The sequence below is a fragment of the Gasterosteus aculeatus genome, chromosome Y (assembly GCF_964276395.1).
Source record: "Gasterosteus aculeatus chromosome Y, fGasAcu3.hap1.1, whole genome shotgun sequence".
NCBI classification, from domain to species: domain Eukaryota; kingdom Metazoa; phylum Chordata; class Actinopteri; order Perciformes; family Gasterosteidae; genus Gasterosteus; species Gasterosteus aculeatus.
Genome location: NC_135709.1, coordinates 14,825,848 through 14,849,510, shown reverse-complemented (window position 1 = coordinate 14,849,510; position 23,663 = coordinate 14,825,848). Strand labels below are relative to the sequence as shown.

Here is a 23,663-nt window from a genome sequence, read left to right as displayed (position 1 = left end):
ATGTCCAGCCCTCGCGCAAAACCTCGTTCGACAGGAGAACAGAAACATGAAGTACCGCGAGCGGCCTCATGAGGGGGGCGCTGTTTCTCCCGGGCCGCGTTCTGTGCGCCACTCGACTGAAAGAAAGGGAAAGAAGAAGGGGGCAGGCTGTGTGTGCGAGTCGGTGCTCTCATTCATGCGGAGGTTCTAGCAGTCCCCGTCGCCAGCGACACATCGTCCTCGGAACAGAGAGTTCTCTCAGACTAGTTGGAAGGGTTGGTGAGTGATACGTCCCCTTTTTTCTCCCCCCCCCCCCCCTCTGCGTTTCGCAGGCTGTTACTCGGCAGTTTTGGGGGAGAAAGCTAAGCAAAGATGGCTGCTGTATTAAAAAAAAAAGTGTTTTCCAGGTCGACGAGCTGAACAAGAAACCCGTTGGCAACTGTCGTCCTAATGTCCCCGCATTCCGCGTCCGTGTCAGTTCGTTTCGTTTCCTCGTCCGCCCCGTGCTTAAAGCCGTGCGGTGTTTACGTGACTACGGGAGATTCCCACAGCGCCGCATTAACAGAACCGGGCGGCTTTCTCGGTCTTTCGCTGTTAACTTCGTTCCTGCGGCGGTGCGCCCGCACGTGACGTCGATTCATGGTTGTGAGGATGATGGCTTCTACTGACAAGTACGCTTTCTGTCAGCTGTCGTTTACAATACACTTGCATGTGTTTTTGTATCCAATACTAATATAGGATGTGTGATATAGCAAGTGGTCAGAATGTGTAATAGTAAAGAGAAGGACACATGCTAGTGAAGGTCAGTTTCATCTGATTGGTCATGGCTCCCTTTTTGTTTGTTTTTGTTTTTTGTAAGAGCATCATAAAATCAGAGACATCACACCTGGTGTATTTGGATGTTGGCTGTAAACGCGGGTTATTTAGCTTTAAATAAACTATTGTATAGGGTGCATATTAAGCCCACCTCCGGACCACGTGGGCGGGATACCTCATAAAACACCTAAATGAAAGTTACCTTGAAGTGCATTTTGTGTGATGGTGAAGTGTTTCATAATCACAACTGGCAACACCCTTTATGGCGTCGATGTGTGGCGTTTGCAGCCATAGTCATAATACACTAAAACCGGGAGGATTACAAATTATTAAACCCCCGACAGGCTTCGTAATCTTCAATTTTATATTGTACAGAAATGGCTCAAACTCAAAAGCCAAGATATTGCAAAGAAATTACATGTTTCCACTGGCTTCGCAGTGACAGCAGCGGGGGGAGATTGGAGGGTTTGTGAGGACCAATGCTGGCAGCTTCACCAGGTATCCGCGCAGCGCTGCGACCTTTCCCCCAGTTCCTGCAGCACGGGGCTGGTCATGTGACGTTGGGAAGCTGCGGGGGGAGGGGATTGGCTGCCGCTGACGGGTGCTGCGTTCACGGTGCTCCTTCCGAGGGTTTGAAAAAGCACAAACGGAGACGCGTACGGTTTCCACAATGCTCTTGTTTTGGATGGAAACACGCTGATAGCAGTCTCGCCGAAAAGGAAAGCGAACAGTATTCGCATGCGATGGCAATTCTAACGTTTCATGACGGATTTGACAACTGTCATATTTGACATTTTCCTACTTTTTGTTTGGCATTTTACGTTACATTAAATGAATGATCATCTGTCTTTTAAATTTTCGACAGCCATTGAAGGCAACTTGAAAAAATCAGGTCTTTCTCCAGAAATAATGCTAAATGTTGGTTATTTTGAAGGTTTAAAAGGCTTCTCAATACTTGGAAACGCAGTTATACAATTGTATGCAGCTTGTCCTAGGCTCATCAATATATCCTCTATACTGTATTGATCTGGGTGTGCGTAAGCGATTCATCTGACATGTGTTACATATATGGCTACCAGCTCAGATTCACAATCCCATAACACAAAAAACACTGATTGAATCATAATATCAAAAAACATATACAATTAAAATATAAGAAACACATTATTGGATATGAGTTGGAGACCAGACCCCGTCTCCCCGCTTTTTTGTTTTTGTTGTTTTGTTTTGTTTTCAAGGTAATTTACCTGTGTTCCCTTTTTAAGAAGAATGTGTGCTAAGATCTCTCGCACTGTTCAAGGTCTTGGATGATGATAAAGAACGAAGATGTCACCTCTGCAGATTTAAACTCGGTTCCCAGTAAGCTGACCTTTGTCACTCCCTCCCTTACCATATCATGATAACATTTTAAACCGGTAATCGCTCACTTAAAATTTGCAAATATAAAATAATAAGCGCTTGTAGTTTGGAATAAAATGTTTTTACTGTGTCTGCTCTTTGGTTGTAAAGTTTAGTAATGAATTACTAACTACCTGGTGTCCTTTGCATGCAGTTTAGTTTATTTATTAACTAAATATCTTGTTGATTCATAAAGGGTATCCCGCTCTTGTAATCATTAAAATGCTAATAGTTATTATCGTTACTAAGCATTTACAATGCAGCACAAATGTTCGTTTGGGAAACTGTGTACTACTTAAAACATCCCATTTTTCTGTTTTCAGTTATGTTTCTTACAACTGCTTTTGTGTTTTGTGCGCTCGCTCACATGGCAACAAATTACTTTCTCAGCCATAGTCCAATTATTACCTATTTATCTGAGATTGTATTGAGACCAACTATATTTAGCAAACAAGACCAAGATGATACAGAGACTCAAAACGGTTGTTTGCCGACTACAATACTGGCTACTGTAACTAAGAAATTTGACTCCGAACTTCATTGGTGGACACTTGATACCTCTAGGGCTGCAGCAGGTTTGCATCTCAACCTACACACCTTTTGTCCTTTTAAGCCGAGTGTTATGCATCCAACTCGAGGTTAACCATACGTCTTTGTTGCTTTAGAGCCAATAATAGTACGCTCTTCCTTTCCACAAAGAGCTGGTTTAAATCCCGTAAATTAGGCAACCTGCAGTGCGGTTGGCAAACTGCAGTTGAGGAATATTGCCTTCTGATTTCAAGTAACTGACAGGAGCTGGTCAATATCAGAGATTGTTGTAATATTTGCCTGACGACGATATTTAAAGTCTCATCCAGATATTGGGATGTAGTAATTGTACCGTGTTGTTTGTTGTCAGTCAGTACTCATGTCGTGATGTACAAGATGGTAATGCCATCCATATGAGTGAGAGGATATCGTACTATGCTGTATTGTATTGTTCACTAACTTGTGTCATCCGTCTCTCTCCTCTCCCTCAGTGACCCTGTTCGGAAGCAGCCAACATGGCAGAAGCTCACCAGGCGGTGGCCTTTCAGTTCACCGTCTCCCCCGATGGCATCGACCTCCAGCTGTGCCACGAGGCGCTGCGCCAGATCTACCTCTCTGGCCTCCACTCCTGGAAGAAAAGGTTCATTCGCTTCAAGGTGAGCGTCGTTGGACATATGGGAGAGCAAAGTCCACTGGGTTTCTGTGCACTATGTGCAGTCTCTTTCCTCTTTTTTTTATCTCTGACTGATTTACTGTTACTGGCCTACTGAAATGGGTTTATTCGCTACACTGGAAAGTCACTGACGGTTAAAGAAACAGACAAAAGTGTCTATGACCTTCATGTCTATTCTTTGCGTTCTAACCTTCGGCCTAGTTTACTGTTTACACACCGTCACGCCGAGTCACTCAAACCCAGAAAGACAGCATTTTCCCTTTTGTTTATAACTACGAATGATTACTCTCATGGGTTATCAAGGCTGTAAACACTGTGGTAATGAATCACTTGTTGTAAAAAACAAAAAAACATAGTCTTTATAGATTATTAGCTTGTTGACCCTGACATTTGCTTTGGTTTACCTTTCCACAGAATGGGGTGATGACCGGTGTGTACCCAGGCAGCCCTGGTGGGTTCATGGTAGTGGTTGTGTCCTACATGTCCTACAATAAGTATCAACAGCTGGATCCCTCTCTGGGCTTGATTTCCAAGCTGGGTCAACACATGCCCATCAGGTAGGGCTTATGATATCATGATCACAATATCATTTTATTGTCATGATCAAAAGAAAGTTCTGGTGTACTCACCGATTATAAACTGCTAACTATCCACCACGCCTCGTATTTAGGGATATTATGCACACACTATCCACGTAAACTGTTAATGCCTTTCATGAGTAAGTAACATGCACTGTTCATCAGTCATGAGGTTACGTGACCTTTGATTACAGGACATTCATTGTCTAATTTGTCCATAGTGTTATTACAGTGCTCTCTCTTGGATCAATCTGACCCCCCCGTCACTTCTCCTCCCCCCTCTTATTCTCTGTCCACAGTCGATACATGTCCACTGACAGCCAGAAGATAGTTGGAGGTGTTCTGGTGGGCACAGGCCTGTGGGTCTCCATAATCATGATTATGAGGAGTGTCCTGAAGTCCCTGTTGTCGTGGCACGGCTGGATGTACACCAGCCACGGCTCTGTGGCCTGGTCCACTCGTCTGTGGATGGTGAGACCATGACTGGGCTCCTCTGTTCCGTTCACTGCAGGGAAGATTAAAACTAATTAATCTCACATTTTGTAATGCATTAATCTAGATTAATCACAATTAAAAGTTAAAAGATCTTTTAAATTCACTTTATAAAGCGTGTGTATTGGACACTGTTCTTTCTGGTGGAATGTCAAGGCAGAATTTCACCAGGTGGCATTTTATTTCCTTTTTGCATAGGCCTTAAAATACCCAGACTATAGAAGTTATTTTATATAGTTAAATTCCAAATTCAAGTGACTGTTGGCTCAAAGAAACAATTGAAAGACTGAAAGTTCTAACCCTTTTTATTTCAACCCACCTGTTACATTTTCAGATTAAAACCCAATGTGTAACTCTGCATTCCCACTCCCTCCCCTTTTTTATCTGTGCTTCTTTTCCAGGTATTGGTGAAGGTGTTCTCTGGCAGGAAGCCAATGCTCTACAGTTTCCAGAATTCCCTGCCGAGACTCCCTGTTCCTTCCATCAAGGACACCTGCAAAAGGGTAAGTTGCAACTGTCACTTCAGCTCTGAAGTGCTGTGTGCACATTCCTTATTGGTTATAATGGTCCTAATAATTGGAATGGAACCAAATATTGCAATTTTATGAAAGTCAACGAGCAACGGATCAACAGAGCTGCGTAGCGTCCGTGCCAAACAAATCGATCGTCTAATCGACTGATGATGTGCACGGATAGAATTTGGCCAGGGTCGCTTTTGAATGACGTAAAATGTGTCCGTTATTAAGTGATGATCGCTAATTAGACCTACCAAGTTTTTTGTTCGCTCCCTCAGGGGACGGCATGCGGCATGATTTTTTTCTTCCCCTAGTGCCAGGTGATCGAACGTTTGACCCCCTGGTTTAGAGGATTATGGCAGAGGCCCTAAAAAAAACTTTCTTTCCTGTCAGAAGGGGGAAAAAAATAGAGAACGTTACTCTGACCCATCGGCTCTCTCTCCTTGTTTAAAACTGTCAACCCTTTGCTTCACTCACTGCTGGGTTACCAGTACCTGGAGTCAGTGCGTCCACTGATGGAGGACGAGCGGTACCAGCGCATGGAGGGCTTGACCAAAGACTTTGAGAAGAATCTAGGACCCAGACTGCAGTGGTACCTCAAACTCAAGTCCTGGTGGGCCTCCAACTATGTGAGTCACATAGTTCCTCTCCCTTTTGCTCTCCTCTACTCCTCCTACAGACCTGTTTGTTAATCTGAAAAACGGCATGTTAATAAATGTAACCCCCTTTCTCACACAGGTCAGTGATTGGTGGGAAGAGTATATTTACCTTCGAGGCCGTGGGCCCATCATGGTCAACAGCAACTATTATGCCATGGTGAGTCCTCTCTACTTGATTATCTGTCAGCAAACAACCGCTCAGCCTTTTTTTTTGTAAAGCATAAGGCTCTCCACGTAAAACATGATGCATTCTCTCCAAGTGTGACCCCAAAAGCTGTGATGCGTGGTGAGGTGTAGACAAACTATAATCAAACATCAGCTAGAGCTGCAGTGTAACTATGTCACTTCCTGGCACTCTATGAGATTGATGTGCAATATTGCAAGTGACGTAAAGTAAAATGAGCTCTTGAGAAATGTTTACGGCATATGACGGCCCTGCCGCACACGGCTTGGACAAAATTGTAACACTTAGCCGGACATATGGACAAACAAATATGTCTATTAAGTAAGAAAAGTTTATCCGAAAGAGAGGTTGACCGCACCTAAATCCTATGGTTGTAGCTTCTTAAAACTGAACTTTCCAAAAATTAGTTTGCGTTAGCACTTGTCAAACCTTGTGTGTGTGATGGATATGCAAAGTTGGGTGTCAAATGTTTTTCTGTGTACGGTACACACACACTCAATTGGCAGCACAACCCTGTTCATCTGTGTCTCAGAGGGCAAAGCTGCATCACTGTATTGCATTGTCTCTTTTACCAGAGGGCAGGTTCGTTCCTTCTGAATCTCGGTCACATTTACGATCACAGACCCATTGACCTCGGCAGGGGACAGTCCTCAACCACAATGACAACAAAGAATCTATGAATCACAAAAGAACATTTTATTCACGCTGCTCTTCAGTTTGCAGTCATCTTGTGTCCTTAGCAGGCTGCAGGATGCTATTTATTTATTCATACCCTATTATAAATCTCCTTTTTTGTCCCCCAGGATTTCCTGTACGTGTTCCCCACCTCTATCCAGGCTGCCCGAGCAGGGAACGCCATCCATGCCATCATGCTCTACAGGAGAAAACTGGACCGAGCCCAGATCAAACCAGTGAGTAGAGAGCCCTTTCCTCCCTGTTTGACTTTCACATTTCTTATTCATTGATTTATAGCTTGTTTCGTCTCAACTCTACCACCAAAGTGCTGTATCTTTCCCAACCCTTTCTTGTGTGGTCTTAAAGTTAGCTTGTTCTCTCACCAATGATAATGTAGATGTATCTTAACATCCCAGGTCACTGTGACTAACTGACTTTTTTGAATATGCCAATCACTATGATTTTTTCCTGTTTTTGATGCATGTACAGCTATAATGATTGCTAATGATGGTAGTAGCACACATCAGTGTCCTCTCCTCCCGCTCCTCCCTCAGTAATTTTCCTTTACCAACAAGTAGACCTCTTGCATAGACCAATTGTATGCACTATACAAACAGCAATGCATGAGCTCTCTCGGTTACACACTCACATTTTGGTTGCCTCTGTTCTACTGTTTTGTCCCTTTGCTGCGCCGGACGCTGCGTTAGATTTACTTGCTGGCGAACAAGGTTCCTCTGTGTTCGGCTCAATGGGAGCCGATGTTTAACACCACCCGCGTTCCTGGTTTGGAGACAGGTAAGAAGAGGGCACGTGTCCACCATGCCCTCTGAACCCCCCGCCCCCACCGCGGTGACCCTAGCTGCTGGTGCCACAACAGCCAATCGCAAACCCCCCGACTACCCATCTCATTCTCATCAGCAAAGCCCTGGAATGGTTCACTTCTCATTGGCTTTTTGTTCATTTAGCCCAGAGGTCTTCAACAGGGGGTCCGCGAAGGTACTGCAGGGGGGGTTGCGAAATTTTTGGTTGATAAGACAATTTTTTCCCCCCACAAACGTAAATGTCTTCAGAATCGGAATTTTATTTATCTTTAAATACACATTAACATGAATTCAACATATTGACGCGAGCGGATAAATTGATGGAGAAGACGTTATCTGTCAGTCCGCAACACACACACTTAGCTTCCCACAGCAGCTCTCAAGCTGGGCACTGGTTCACTCACTGCTCCTTCCATGCGAATATGACAGCGCAGGCACCAGCCAATCAGATCGCCTTTATGCTCACGTCTAAAGAGCGTGAAGCTCAAAAATAAAAGATGGTGGACCAAACTCCGTAGGGGGTCCCTGCTCCACCTCGCCATCAGTTTGGGGGACCTTGGCTTGAAAAACGTTGAAGACCTCTGATTTAGCCTCTGATTTATCATCTGGGAGATATTCAAATTTGTGTAAGTGTACATGTGTAAAACGGTGGACGTTTTAGTCAAAAATGACCCCGGGGCTTTGCTGGTGGCATTGAGACGGCAGACACTTGGTTTCTCCTTCCCTGGAAGCCTCCTCGGGTCCCTTTTTTCCTCCTTGAGACTGCTTATCAAACCGATCCTCATGGCCCTCCTCCCTTCATCCATTCTCCTCTCTGTGTAGGCGTGTGTCTGCTGCGCTCTCCAGGGGATATTTGTGAATTAGTTTGTCATCTGTGTTTGACTCTACCCTTTTGCTTTTCAGCTCATGCTCCTACACACTATTCCCATGTGCTCAGCCCAATACGAGTCTATGTTCAACAGCAGTCGTGTCCCAGGTGTAGACACAGGTAGAGTCTTTAGCAGTGCCGCCTCCTCCGCACTACTCCTACTGTACTTGAGACGTTTGTCGATTGTGTTTTGAATTAGAGATAGTCTGACCTCCATGAATAATTAATGCACGTGTGAAGGTCTATGCACATTGAAGGACTAATTTGCATGTGTTCATGGAATAATTTTAATATTATTATTATTACTATTATTATTACTCTTGGGTGGTGGTCATAGTTTAGCGTTGACTAAAATCAATACATGACCTCTGTAGGGGCAGAAAGCCATTCTGCTGCAGCAGCACCATGGCAAGCAGAGAGTGTTGGAAAGGACTTTTAATGCAGGATAAAACCCTCAGTCCAGTAACCGAGGCGCAGACCATCTGTTTAGTATCAAAGCCGGAAGCCTTGGGACAAAGACCTTGAGCTGTGGTGACATCTGAACATTCATTTTAAGTTTAGCAAAATATTTAAGAAAAATCTCTACAGTTACATATTTGACTTTATTGTGTGAGTTTGCAGTTCACCCGACACTTAAATTATAAGAGTTAAATACAAATGATCTCTTTTTTTTAATTTCCAAAGCCAGTTCCCTATATGTATACTGATATTGCTGGAGGGGTAAGCCAAGTATTACCTGGATGTGAGGTGGTAGTTGGTCCCTTTGTAAGTATCCCCTCCTTTTTGTCCTCCCTGTGATTTTAGAGCAATGCTTGTTTGAATCCCCGAGCAACTCCAAAAGAGTCATCATAACTTATTTTATATACTAAGAGGCAAGAGATGTTTTTTGATTTGTGTTTTTTTTGCTGGTCGTGCTCAATGCTGTTCAAACAAACATTGCCTCGTTTCATTGTATCCCAAACCATCACCCTGTTCCCAAATTACTTCATCTCCCTTTCCGCATATCCATTATCAAGCTGTTTTTAGATTTTGAACTGGACAGTATTCTCTCCCATCATGTAGTGTCATCTTTGATTCATTACATGTCTTTGCCCTTCATTTTGATATACGAAGGATGCCCCAAAAAATAAAAGTACCAACTGACAAAAATGTATGTTGTGGATATCGCAGTATTTCACAGCTGGGACCCAGATCAGGTTACTAACACTTGGACTGTTCCTAGAAATCAAATGCTGTGACATCCATGGTCCATTTAAACTGCTGCCTTCATTAAGATCAGCCACGACGCCTCAATTTGCTTTCTTTCTCCGTTTTCCCCCTTTCTGTCTCTGTCTCTCTCTCTCTCTCGGTCTCCCAGACATCCTTCAGCATGTGAACGACAGCAAACACATTGCCGTGTACCACAAGGGCCGTTTCTTCAAGGTGTGGATGTTTTATGACGGGCGGTTGCTGTTGCCACGGGAGATCGAGCAGCAGATGGCGAGGATCTTGGCCGACACCACTGAGCCAATGCCGGGAGAGGAGAAACTAGCTGCACTCACCGCAGGGGACAGGTGGGTGGCGCTACAGAGCCAGCTGCAGCCAGTACTGATGAGGCCACACCATTCACAACATGCAGTGTAGCACGACAGGAAGTTTATTTATTTATTTAAAAAAACACTTGCACCCCTTAAGAACAAAACCTCCCCATTGCAACCCATTAAAAGCACAACTTCCGGAAGCCATTACACCATTCAAGCAGCAGTCTGTACTACCCTCTTTCAATCTAGAGCCCTAGTTTCAAAAATGTAGTTTTTTTTTACTATTTTCCCACCAGATTTAGTAATTTTCTGATTTGCTGGTTTCAGCACTGCTGTGTGTTGTGTTGTGTTCAAAAATGAAGGAACGCTGGACGGACAGAGGTCATCGCTGATCAAAAGGTTAAAATCAAATGTATTTAATAAAGGAGATGGTGTTGTGGTAAAAAGAACATCTCAGCTGAGGAGCCGCTGGTCTCAGCGACCAACAGGCCCCAGGTCAGTCCTTTGACCATCCCTAGTGCCCGTCTGTAGCCTCCACCAGCGAACTCCAGAACAATGGTTCCTACAGGTATTTATACCAATGCTTAAAGGTGTGAAAGTCAGTGTCCACACCTCTGGGAGTCTTCTGGTGAGTTCAATGTAACTCGGATTTCGAATGATCCTTAGTCAATATCAGTTGTTGTGCAAGTATTACATGCATGCATTCCAGTTGATTACATTACATCAAATACAATCATAACTGCATTGGTATTATTCTATTACAGTGCAGAATTACAGTGGTTTTACAATATTGTCATTACTTTATTGATTACAGTTTCAGAATCATGGCTGTATTCTGGTGTACACTATATGCATTTTTATTAATTTTATGAACCGGGTCGTATATTTGTTTCTAATATCCTACAATCCATCCCTTTACACCAATTTTGGTGTAAAAACCAATCAGAGAGACCGGTTCATCAAATTCCTCAGTTTTGTCAGATGTGTCGTCTCCAAATATTTGTTTAGCATAACGTTCGATCCAATATGATACGCTTAATCTTACACATTCTAATCATAAAATGTGGCACAGAACAAAAACTCCCTCGAAAACCCTTTTTGGGAATAAAATAAGGAAGAAATCTGTCGGAGAGATTGAAAGATCTTCTCCCAGGATTTAACATTTCATCACGGATGTCATGTGTACAGTATAAATTGATACAGGACACATTAATTTAATAAACCTAATGGCATCATGGGGCTGGTCTTCTCTGATGATTCTAATGATAAGAGTCCTGATGCAGAAGATGCAACAGCATCCACCTAGGAATAGAATGCTGGCCATAATGGAGACTGTTATCACAGAAATAAACAATTATTTGTATTTATTAAATCATGAGTCCAATAAACCTGAGAAGCGGTTGTCCATGTCACTGTTCTCTGCTGGTTCTTCAGTGAGAGCTTTCAGCAGTGGTTCACCTCCATTTGTGTGTGTGGGTGTTTTCTCGACCATTTCAGAATCTCCTGTGCTAAATGGTTGTTGTTGTTGTTGTTGTCCATGGGGCAGTGTTTGTAGAGGGGATCGGGAACTTGGAAGTGTCTGTACTGGAAATCAATGGTTCTGATGTGACCCGTGGGTCTGAGGTTATGCCTGTGCTGGGCTGTCGTTGTCCCCCATTAGTGTGAGGTGGTCTTGGAACTGTGCTGTCCCTCAAAAGGGAGACTGGAAGGTTGCTTGGACCCTTTCTGAATCGGTCCTAGTCTTGCTTCTGGTCTCCTAGAACGATGCTTGTCTTGCTTCTGGTCCGGCTCTGTGGTGCTGGTTCTGCTGCGGTTGGTTCTGATGCTTCCTCCTGGTCCTGCACGGTGGTCTAGCAGACTCTGGGCTGAGGAAGTCCTTCCTCTCAGCGAGATGACGGTTGTTTGGTCACTGCTCACGGTTCCTTTGGCGCCGCTCAGGTTGTTGACAGGTGGTCTCTCCTCTTCTGTGTCATCCCTCTCTGCTCCAGCAGGGGTAGAGGTGCGTCTTCTAGATCCTGTGTGTGACTTGAAACTCATTAGACACCCCCAGGTATTCCCATAGCTTCCATTCTACTGATGTGGCTTTTAGGTTAATGTAGTTTATCAATTATTGGTGATGCATTCCTGTCTGTTGAGCACTGTGTCTATAGTTATGTTTTGTTTAATCGGGACAATACTGTTATCTTGATAAGTACAACTCAACGGAAAGGTGAATCTCTTTCACCGTCCGACCAGATGTTCAATGTGAATATGTCTATTTACTGTATAGTTCTATATCAGGAAAATGTTTGGATTTGTAAATCAAGAGCCTGGATCTCTTGTTCTCACAATAATATCAACCGTGTGTATTTGCTTGTATATCTCAATCAGCTTGGATTTAAATGAGGGGTTTCTGTTCCTTTTCTTAATTAATTACTTGAAGTTGTGTGGTAATAACTTGTACACAAACTAAAGTGTTTGTGGGATTATGGTTGAGTGTATACTTCCTCTTGTTATCAAAGGCTTGGTCAGGCGACGCGTAGTGGTCGTCATTGACGTGTGATTGAGATCCACTCTCTTCTTGATCCTGAGAATCTCGCAGGTCCTGTGACCAGACCGATCGGGGGATCAGGATTCCCTGGTCAGCTGTTGAATAGAGAAGCACAATGGGTTGCCTACGTGTGTGTGTGTGTGTGTGTGTGTGTGTGTGTGTGTGTGTGTGTGTGTGTGTGTGTGTGTGTGGGTGTGTGTGTGTGTGTGTGTGTGTGTGTGTGTGTGTGTGTGGGTGGGTGGGTGGGTGGGTGTGTGTGTGTGTGTGTGTGTGTGTGTGTGTGTGTGTGTGTGTGTGTGTGTGTGTGTGTGTGTGTGTGTGGGTGTGTGTGGGTGTGTGTGTGTGTGTGGGTGTGCTCTTCCCAGGTGTTCCTCCTGGTCTTTGTGCAAATTTAAACATTACTTATCTAGTCCTTAATTCTTTCCGTTCTAGTCATTATTTTCTTAATTGTAGCTTTAACTGTACCATTTACTTTACTATCAGTCCTGCTGACTGAATGAGAAGAACAACATTTCAAATTCATTCCAGAAATAGAAGTCAAATTGTGAGATTCAACTCTTGTGAGCTGTTGACAATACATACCTCTGGTATCTAAATCTTTCTTTTAGTAATTTATTTTGTTAAGTTTTCCCATCGTTCAATTTGGAAAAATATTTCTATATCTACATCCCTCCTGTTGAGGCATGTGTTATTTTAACACATGTCTTAAAATAAATGTGTCATAATCAGCATCAGGTCAGCTTCAGACGTCTTTGCATTGGCTCAAAGTTCAACGCTGGCTGGCGAGCTCTTCCTTTAAATTGAAAAACAGAAATTAAGAAAAGAACAGTCCCTATGCAGTGATAGAGAAAAATGATTAAAGCATGATACACAGAATATTTGCATTCAAACAGTGTGTGGTTTTCGAATTCTTGTGGTTTTCGAACCACGTTACTGTCAACAGAACCCCTGTAAAAATAGTTATGCTTATCCCGTTTGTTGTTGCAATGGGAGACCTGCTAAGTCCCTCCTGTTGATCAGCTGTCTGCACCCTTTGACCTCTGCATCTTACCAGTCCGTTCGCTGCTCCTTCCTTTTCTCCTTGCAGCCTCTCTGGGCTCCAGGACGTGTGATGATCTTTGTCTTTGTGACTTTCCATCACAATTGGTCTTTCATTTACATTCTCAGTTGTCAGGGCAGCTTACCTGAGTTCTCTATCTGTGAACTCAAATCTCAACTCATGGTTTGTTAGTGACCCAGAACATTTATGTATTCCTAATGAAAATGATAGATTATCAATATATCTCATATGTAGTTACATGTTTGTATGGTTTGTTGATAAAATCATTACAGGATGATGGTCTGTAACAAAGTTTTCCATTCTGTACTGCTATTACTAATGTTATCCTATGACATAAAATGTGCTTCCGTCATTAAGATGCTGTATGAGATGTACCGTGCACTGTACATCTCATTTCCACACTCAACAACTTGCAGCCTATCACTAAGTTTAAGAGAAAATACCCAATTATTTACAACAAGGTCTATAGATTTGGCTCAAATCAAATTATTTCCCACTCATTTAAACGTCTCCCTCTGTGCTAACTATTTACATATATTCACCCACTGGACTGTTGACCGTCTCTACGTCCCTACGGGTCGCACCTCTCTCGGAACGACTCCCTTTTGTCTTACCAGACCGGGTACGATCACGATCTCAATACGCCTCGGGGACTTGGTTCTGTTAGAGCTTCAGGCACTATGCATTACGTAACTGATCTATAAGTTAGCTATACGCTTACCCTCATCCGGTTGAGGCCTATACTAGGTATCCATTCATTCCTTCTATGACAGATACAGTGAAATAACGTCGCCCTTTCGCTTAACGTTAACGTTACACAACCGAGCTTTGTCGGTAACTCATACAAAAGACGTCCAAACAAACACTATATACAATGTGCTTTTTATCACAACGGCCATCCAAACTAAGAGAAACATTATTTATTTATTTTTTCTCTAAAATGTAGTTTACCTCAAAACATCGTATCTTGTCCTCTCACACCTAAATGTTCTATGATAAACTATACAGCATTTCGGTTTTAAAACAACTGGTTGCCGGTTACCTTTTCGATGGCGCCGTGTGAGTGAAGAAAATCGATCGCTGGGCTTTGTTCAGATCAGCTGTTCCTCCGTCCGTCCATTGCTCCTCATCACGTCGGGGTCACCAAATTGTTGTGTTCCAAAATGAAGAAACGCTGGACGGACAGAGGTCATCGCTGATCAAAAGGTTAAAATCAAATGTATTTAATAAAGAAGATGGCGTTGTGGTAAAAAGAACATCTCAGCTGAGGAGCCGCTGGTCTCAGCAACCAACAGGCCCCAGGTCAGTCCTTTGACCATTCCTAGTGCCCGTCTGTCGCCTCCACCAGCGAACTCCAGAACAATGGTTCCTACAGGTATTTATAACAATGCTTAAAGGTGTGAAAGTCAGTGTCCACACCTCTGGGAGTGGTCTTCTGGTGAGTTCAATGTAACTCGGATTTCGAATGATCCTTAGTCAATATCAGTTGTTGTTCAAGTATTACATGCATGCATTCCAGTTGATTACATTACATCAAATACAATCATAACTGCACATTGATGTTATTCTATTACAGGTGCAGAATTACAGTGGCTTTACAATATTGTCATTACTTTATGGATTACGCAGTTTCAGAATTATGGCTGTATTCTGGTGTACACTATATGCATTTTTATTAATTTTATGAACCGGATCGTCTATTTGTTTCTAATATCCTACAGTTGCTAATTGTTGGAATATCCTAAACGGTGAAAAATAACTTTAATAAAAAGAATTGCGACATTATCTGAGTAAGCAGGCATATTAACGGTTAAAATAAAGGAATATTCCTTTTTCCTTCATTATAAAATAAAGTAATATTCCTTTATTTTAACATTCCTTTAGTTTATGGCGTCGACAACAGCAACATATTTTTTTAATGGGAATCGACCCAACTTTATAGCGCAAATTTTCAATATTTTCGAATTTTGATAATATTAAAACATATTGTCTGATATTCAGCTGTAGTTGATAACAGTTTAAAAAATAAACTATTTGTTACTCTGCAGGACCCCGTGGGCCAAAGCCAGAGAAACCTACTTCAGTCGTGGTAAGAACAAGCAATCTCTGGACGCCATCGAGAAGGCGGCCTTTTGCGTGACCCTTGATGACACCGAGCAGCGCTTTGAATCAGACAACCCGGACCAGTCTCTGGTCAGCTACGCAAAGTCCCTCCTCCACGGAAAGTGCTACGACAGGTGGGGCGGACACCCATAGCGTATGCGATCATTATAAGAGTTCATATATAAAATATATGTATATTCTTCTGCTTTTTTCCCCCATTCAGATGGTTCGATAAATCCTTTAACCTGATCATTTTTAAGAACGGTACCATGGGACTGAATGCGGAGCATTCCTGGGCGGATGCTCCAATCGTCGGACATCTCTGGGAGGTACATCAATGTTTTTATCTAATGTTATTGATTTCTTCTTTTAAGCATTTTATGTCACAAAAAACAAGAGTACTTTTTTGGTATTATAAAAGAAACCAACAAGGACTGTATTTAACTAGCTCACCACAAAATTATTTGTAAAAGAAGAACTGTTATTTTCATTAATTTCTTGCACAGTGGAGAATATTTTAAAGAAAACTCCTCCTATCTTGGAGTTTGGGGTGGTATTCTGTCACTGTAAATAACATGTCAAGAATTATCTTTATTGTTCTTTGTATTTCATAAACACAACAAACTATAGTTTTTATCTATGTAAATAGATCTATAAGAAAATCGGCTTTATTAATAGTTTTCTGACCTCTCAAGTAGCTCAATAGTCTGAGCCAATACAATATAATAGGAAAACATGTATTTATATTCTGATTGGCATGATGTCCATCGAGGCATTTAAGGCACAATAGTGGGATATCTAAATTTCATGTTTTAGTCAGTAATGTTGTGTGACTCTGCGTTGCAGCATGTTCTTTCCATGGACCCTATTAAGTTGGGATACACTGAGGCAGGTCACTGCAAAGGGGAACCCCACCCCAACCTGCCTGGTCCTCAGAAGCTGTCGTGGGACATCCCGGCTGAGGTAACGATGGCGTTTATGCTCAAAAAGAACAAGTTTATGCAACGTTTTTCCGGGAACACAGCAACGCTAAATCTTGTCGAGTTAGAAAGGTAGCTGTTAACTGAGAACGTTTTTCAACTCTTTATTCATGGTTGTCAACGGATTATTCTAATTAACTAACCGCTGAAATTAACCTTTGGTTAACAAGTTGAGCTGTTCAGACAGGCTTTGCATCACTGGGTCAGGTGTGATGAGACATCTCTGGGAAAACACCTACTGGCGGATAAATTTGTGTTGTACACCTTTAAATTTGCAATCAATGCTTCATCTCATCGTCTTTTTTTTGATCGGCCTTTTTGGAGAGCACTTATCAAATTGTATGAACACCTGCTGACAATCTGCAGAGGATTTATTGGTGAAAAACTAAGATAAAAGGCCAGACCTATAATCAAAAAGTATATTAAGCTAGAGTGTTGCAGTAAAAAGCAAAACACCCATTTGACATCATTTTGTGTGACGTTTTATATGTGGCATAGTTAGTTTGAGGAGGTTGTCCTCGCTCAGACACGCGGGGATCTGATCCCCTTACGGACGTGACTGTTAAGCTCTCCTGGCATGATTGAATGACAACGTTGACCACGGCCATCAATGTGTGAGAAATGAAGGAGAAAGAAGTTAAAATCCTGCTTACTTGCTCACTTCTGCCCATGTAGACAATCGCTATGCGAGGTGCTCTTGACCTGTCAAGAAGGCTGTGTGTAGGTCTTTTAGTCTGACTCCCAAACCGATGAAGCGTACCACCAGCTGGGATTTGATATTCACTGGCCTTGGTTTCCCTCTGCTGGTAGCCTGAACTATGTCCCTCATTTGTTTGTATTTCACTCCTAGAATTCAAGTAAATGAAGAGAAAGAGCGAGTGAGTGTCGTAAATTCAAAAAGTGACAATAACTGGCATTGAGCCATAAATCTAGAAATGTCGCTGGTGTACATTTTTTCTCAATTTGAGCTCTTTTAATTTGTTTTATCAGTGTGTTGTCTAAAACTGTGACTGTCACCTCCTCCAGTGCCAGGAGGTCATCCAGAGCTCTCTGAAAGTAGCCAGGACTCTGGCTGATGACGTGGACTCTCACATCATGCCCTTCAGTGACTTTGGCAAAGGTCTGATAAAGAAGTGCCGCACCAGTCCTGATGCCTTCATCCAGATCGCCCTGCAGCTGGCCCATTACAGGGTGAATACACCGGTTTCTAAGTGATAACAGATCTATGCCCCTATTTAATTGACATTTTGTTGCCTTAGCATTTGCTTGTAGATATAACGATCAACACACCCCAGTGACTTCCTCTAAATTTCCAGCAGAGAGCAGTCTAAACTTGCCCATTGACGTGTCATTAAAGACCTTATTTAACCAGAACTTTGTTCAGCTTTGGTTTGAGGTTATTTCCATTTGAATTTTTTATTTGATAATAAAATGAATGGAGTAGTAAGTTAACATCTTTTTGTTGATAATTTGCATTAATTTAAGCCATTTCAATGATCATCGTTTGACTCTGAAACTAGCTGCTCATCCACGCTATTTCTCAACAGGACAAGAAGAAGTTCTGTCTGACCTACGAGGCCTCTATGACGCGTCTGTTCCGCGAGGGCCGGACGGAAACCGTGCGCTCCTGCACGTCAGAGTCGTGTGCCTTCGTCCGTGCCATGATCAAAGGAGAGACCGTGAGGCTAAACAGCTGCGACACACCACAACTACGATTAGAGCGCTACTTTTAGTCGCCGAGTGTCCATCGAGCGTGCTCTCTGGTGGTTTAACCTGCCTCTCTGCTGTCCATTTCAGAGAGACGAGTGTCTCAGACTGCTCAAACTGGCCTCGGAGAAGCACCAAAGCATGTACCGCCTGGCAATGACCGGAGAGGGCATCGATCGCCACCTTTTCTGCCTCTATGTGGTGTCCAAATACCTCGGCGAGGACTCGCCCTTCCTCAAGGAGGTACGAGGTGTTGACACATGTTATTACATTTCTGCTCTTCGAGCTGCAACGAAAGGCTCTAAAGGTTACTTGATCTACAACAATACAAAGTGGTCCAAGGGCATCTAGTCACGCTACGCAAAGATGAAAAGTGGCCTTCCAGAAGCCACCAGGACAAACCGTTTGCTACTGAGCGGGAAAATGCACTAAAGGATAATTGCAGTGGAAAAAATATGTGGCAGAATATCAACGTGTTATATAATCATGAAGAAAATCCTAAATGTATTCACTAATCATCCAATTCATGTCATGAGGTCAACTCTCAGCTGGCAGACAAACTCCTCCTGTGACGGGGGAAAAATCATAAGAGGGGGTCGGTTCATGGATTCTTTCCGGTGAACATGCTAAACCCGACCTCATTACAAGTCAGTTTGTTGAGCTGTTTAGTTTGGACTAAATTAAGCCTACTTGAATTTACTGGAATAATATCCCTGTAACAGTGTGGTTGAAATGAAGCTGGTTCAGGACTGCATCATTTAAATAAGTTACCAGCATTACCTAATATGGATTCAGTTTCACTCCTAAATACACGGGCCCGTTAAGTTCAAGCACACACACACAATCTTCGCAAAGTAGACTTCTACGGATTTTTGTAAGCAAGTAAATCGCACTCTGGGTGCTTCTTGTATGACAACCAACTGTAGTGGATGTAAAGCAGCCATATTTGACTACGCCAAAAGAGGCGCGTTTTCTCACCTGAAACACACGCGCGATCGGTTCATTCTTTTCTAACTTGCCATTGACTTTGAGATGTATAGAAAGGAATGTGTCAGTCAGGCTGATACCCGGAGGACTAAATGTGCGTTGCCTCCATGTGCAGGTCCTGTCTGAGCCGTGGAGGCTGTCCACCAGTCAGACGCCCTTGCAGCAAGTGGAACTGTTCGATCTGGTCAGACACCCCAAGTATGTGTCTGCTGGAGGAGGATTCGGTCCAGTAAGTCAGCCGGCAACTGCGATGGTTTTTTGTTTTTTGGAAGGTGGTTGTTGAGTATTGTGTTTCCTTTTTTAGATCGCTGCATATTTGTTTTGTCTTCACTAAGAGATAGGCGCTCAAACACTGATTAATTGTTCATCTTTAATTGGCGTCATGAATGTATTTTCATGTCATGAATTCTAGCCTTTTGGAAATCTAGATTAAAAAGATCTAAATTTTCTCGATGGGTCTCACGTCTTTCCTCCTGCGTCCTAAAGGTGGCTGATGATGGTTACGGGGTCTCTTACATCATCCTTGGGGAGAACCTGATCAACTTCCACATCTCCAGCAAACACTCAAGCCCCGAAACCGTAAGTTCGGTTTGCAAAGGGAATTTACATAATTTAGTGTCTGAAGAAGTATCTTTTTAAGTGTCTTTTGTTTCAGGACTCTCACCGTTTCGGCGGCCACATCCGACAGGCCATGCTCGACATAAAGGGTCTCTTCCAGCTTGAAAAGAAAACCCAGTGATCAGCCCTCTCCATGCGTGGAGACGACATAAGTAGTTTTTAGCAAGGAATCTATTCTTTCTGAGGTTTGTACAGAATCAAATATTGGATTTAGGGTTAACTGAATTAAGAATGGTTGAGATTTTTTGTCAATTTGTTGGCGGTGCCGTTAAGAGAGTACTGTATGTATAGGCAGGGTGAGATACTGGTGTTCTTGGGTACAGTGCGTCGTTAAATGGTTTTATTGGCAGGACTGTTTGCATGGGTGCCTTGGTAACCCACCGATGTAGAAAGGGAAGGGAAGGGGAAATTGGAGCTCTCGTCTGTGTTACCACAATAACATACTATAATGTCAGAAAAGATTCATTAGCATCATCCAATATTGAAATCACATTCTCAAGTTGATGGTGCAATATTTTACTAGTTTCTGCCCCAGTTTTGAAAAATCCGATTAACTATATTATTATTTTTTCCTTCTTTTAGTTGGTTTCTCCTTTCCAATTGCAGCAAATGTGATATTCAATATTGTCAACTAATTGCATGTTGCATCTGTCTATTCATTTCGTATGGCTCAGTTTTAAATACAGAGTCTGATTTACTGCAGGAGTAGTTGTTGTTGAGCACTTGTGTCTCGGAACGGTGTACCTGCGGAGGCCAGAAGGACTAAAACAGTTGATCTGTATTAATGAGAATCCCCAATATTCAGCTCTTGATCTTGAATGTGACTGTAACCGTGACGACCTGGATACCAACAAAGACGACAGGGAGACGATCAATGGATCAGGAAGCTGCTGTGATCTTGTGATGTGGCGTAAAGGCACATTGTGTTTGAGTGTTTGTCGTGTTCATACTCAGGTTTATTTTTAACTTGGCCTTGTACTCTGGAGCGCTGGCTGCGGCATTGCAAGATTAGTTGATGTTGTGATGTTGCAACAGTACAAGATGGTGTGATGCCGTGAGATCCCAGTGTGCTTAAAGTCTGCTGTGGGAGGACGGGGGGTGTTTCCAGGGTGGTCGATGTCAAAGTGCTCGGGCCGGCGTTTATTTTTTCTTTCCAGTTTTTCTTTGTGTTTCAAAAAGAAGAGTAGTGGTTTAACAGTACTTAAACTCCATTGTGCACTCCATGACGGGTCCTTTAGTCCAAACTAACCAATTCCCAAATGCATTGGTAGCCGATTGTCAGATCAACATGAATTGTAAACTCTATGAATTTGTACACTTTATGAGCAAATAGTTGGTCAGTAAACATTGGTTGTTTCAACAGGAGGTGCAGAGCTTCCTAGCTTGTGTTGTCTGTTTAATACGTAAGCAGTGCAGGTATAGAGAGGCCGTCATGTAGGAATGCATTTCTTTTATGTATATGTTGCCAGTTCATATTTATTTTCAAGGTTTTAACTTCTTTATTATTAAAACAAAATTCATATTTATCAACTGAATGTGGCACTTAAAGTTTTGCTGATAAAATAAGTAGAAGAGACGACCTAGTTTTTGTTCAGTTTTATTCTCACAGACTTTGCAGTTATGCTGAAGTTGTTTAACTCTCAGTAAACTTCATGTTGACACTGCATGTTTTTTTTGAAGATGAAGCTGTATATGTTTGCCTTTTAATTCAAAGATGGTGTAAAAAGACAAGCAGCTGATATACCAAAACTGAGTTTTAACAATAAAGTGAATGTCAGACAGCTGTATCACTGCTGAGTATGTTTTTCTTTCTTATCCGTTCTTATAATTTCCTAACTTTTAGGAAGAAATGCACTGCGTCGCCTCCATTAATGACAACGGATGCGTGGACAAGACATTTTTGATCAATAAATCCTGGCAATAAATCCTGGGGTGCTCTTTTTCGAGCACAATGCTATGACGGATCCATACAGCGGCTGCCATCTGGAAAACAAGCCTTTTACATTGTTCACTTAATTGGCAAGCTGAAAAAAAACATTCACTAAAGAGCAGACACTGAAACCTAAAACCTTGACTTGCACTTTCTAAAAGTAGACTTCGGGAGAGATCCGCGGCCTCTGCTTGTCACCAGTTTAATTCATCTACCACTTGTCCCACAACACTCTCAGAGAAAAGCGGGGAGCCAATGTTTCCCCGTTTCAGCCGCTGATCGTTCCCGTTCTCTGCGGTTGTTTTCCCTGCTAGCCAAGTTACATTGTTCTCATTGCAGCTGCTGCATTTAGATCATTTGTGTCATTCTTGATTTGGGATTTGGCAGAACAATTTGTTTTTCCTGCACTGCTGGACGTGGCTTTGTTATGCTCCCAAAGTAATTGGGTTGAATGATACATGTTGAATCATTGAATGAGGGGGAAAAAGAAATAATTGTGTCCTGCTGCTAAATGTTAGTTTAAGGGTGGATGTCTTGGACCGCAAGATTTCTGGAAAGAATTGTTATTGTGCCTCGATTTGACATTAAAGCGGACCTAAAAAAAAGCCTGCTGAGGATAAAGTACCAATATCAACCACATGTAGACTAATTCATCCCACACAGATTAAAAGGGACGTGAAAATGCAGCTGCATTAAACGGTTTAGAGCGGCGAAGGTCACACAAGGCTCTCCGCTGACCTCCCGGACTTCAATACTATAACTTCATCACCTCACAAAACCGTGGAGCCACAGTAGACCTTATGCATTTTATTGGGCTGAGAACTGCCCCCCCCCCCCCCCCCCCCCACGCCGGATTTCTAAGTGATTCAGGCGAGGGTGTAAACCAGGGGTGTCAAACTCAATTGCACAGGGGGCCAAATATCAAAACACACTTCAGGTCGCGGGCCGAACAGAATAAACATTTATTGAACACACTAAAACTAAATGTTTCTTTTAACATAAATATAAATACAAACAGACAGGAATGTTATTCTGCAATAAATAAACTTAAACTTCAAATAACTTAAAATATCTTGCTCTCCATAAAAATATCTCCTGTCAAAATTTAGTCAAAAAGTTAGAAATATGAACATACTGCAAAACAAAACAAAACCTGGAAATATAAAAAAATGTGTGCTTTTCAGTAATAACAAATAACGATGCAAAACATTCAGTTTTCTTTTCTCTTATGCCATTTTATCAGAGCTGGATGCTTTGCATCTTTTTTTGGCAACAAGTTGGTTTATGTTTTTCGTGAGGTCCCGTGTTGTGGAGACTCTCAGGATGGACTGAAGGTGCTCATCAGTGAGACGACTCCTGTGTGCGGTATTGTTTTCATCACTGAGAACAGCTTCTCACACAGATATGTGCTACCAAACATGCACAAGGTTCGAGCCGCATGTAGACGGAGCTGGGGCATTGCTGCGGGAATGGAGTGATTAAACAGTGTCGTACTTTGTCTTTAGTGTCCCATCACACTGCAGCTCAATCAGCTCCATCTGAATCTGCACAGGTGCAGTTTCCGCGTCGAAAGCAAATGGGTTGCGAAACAACTCAAAATTATTTTTTTGTTCCTCAAAATCACCAAAGCGCCGTGCGAACTCCGTGCGCAGCGCGCTCAGTTTATCAGCAAAGTGCGTATTTGGGAACACCGTTGTGCCGCATTACTTGGCAACAGGGAAAGTGGGGCAAGTTGCACTGGTGCATTTGTGTCTCCCATAAAATCAGCTTCACTGGAAATGCCTTCACTGCGTCATACAGGTCAGTGATCATGCGGTCACGTCCCTGGAGCTGGAGGTTTACGGCATTGAGACGTGCGGTTGTGTCAGCCAGAAACGCCACCGAAAGCGCTCGCCAAGACAGCTGAAGCGCTGCATTATGGGATCTGTAGTTTATTTTGTTATCAGCGCTTCATATTGTCGGGCCATTAGTAAAATATCAGTGCAAACTGATATGGATGGAACAAATATCACAAATAAAAAGGGTCCGCCTTCTGCCGCGAT

General features: G+C 42.7%; 1 protein-coding gene across 4 annotated transcripts; it reads left to right on the top strand.

Annotated features, from left to right (window-relative positions):
* Nucleotides 1-10: 10 nt before the first annotated feature.
* LOC120812443 (carnitine O-palmitoyltransferase 1, liver isoform-like) lies at nucleotides 11-21,478 on the top strand. Of its 4 annotated transcripts, none has more exons than XM_040168383.2 (19): nucleotides 11-258; nucleotides 3,213-3,377; nucleotides 3,809-3,951; nucleotides 4,272-4,443; nucleotides 4,866-4,967; nucleotides 5,471-5,608; nucleotides 5,718-5,795; nucleotides 6,626-6,733; nucleotides 8,222-8,306; nucleotides 9,544-9,739; nucleotides 15,345-15,533; nucleotides 15,623-15,728; nucleotides 16,246-16,362; nucleotides 17,406-17,570; nucleotides 17,927-18,058; nucleotides 18,177-18,329; nucleotides 19,189-19,302; nucleotides 19,560-19,652; nucleotides 19,729-21,478. In XM_040168383.2, exons 2-19 carry the CDS (start codon nucleotides 3,237-3,239, stop codon nucleotides 19,810-19,812), a joined length of 2,316 nt encoding a protein of 771 aa, XP_040024317.2. In that variant the 5' UTR covers nucleotides 11-258; nucleotides 3,213-3,236; the 3' UTR covers nucleotides 19,813-21,478. The 4 variants fall into 4 exon arrangements, with proteins under 4 accessions (XP_040024317.2, XP_040024316.2, XP_077953949.1 ...); XM_040168382.2 differs by lacking the exon at nucleotides 8,222-8,306 and adding an exon at nucleotides 7,205-7,292 and having other exon boundaries at nucleotides 26-258; XM_078097823.1 differs by lacking the exon at nucleotides 11-258 and adding an exon at nucleotides 2,100-2,154.
* The last annotated feature ends 2,185 nt before the right edge of the window (nucleotides 21,479-23,663 follow it).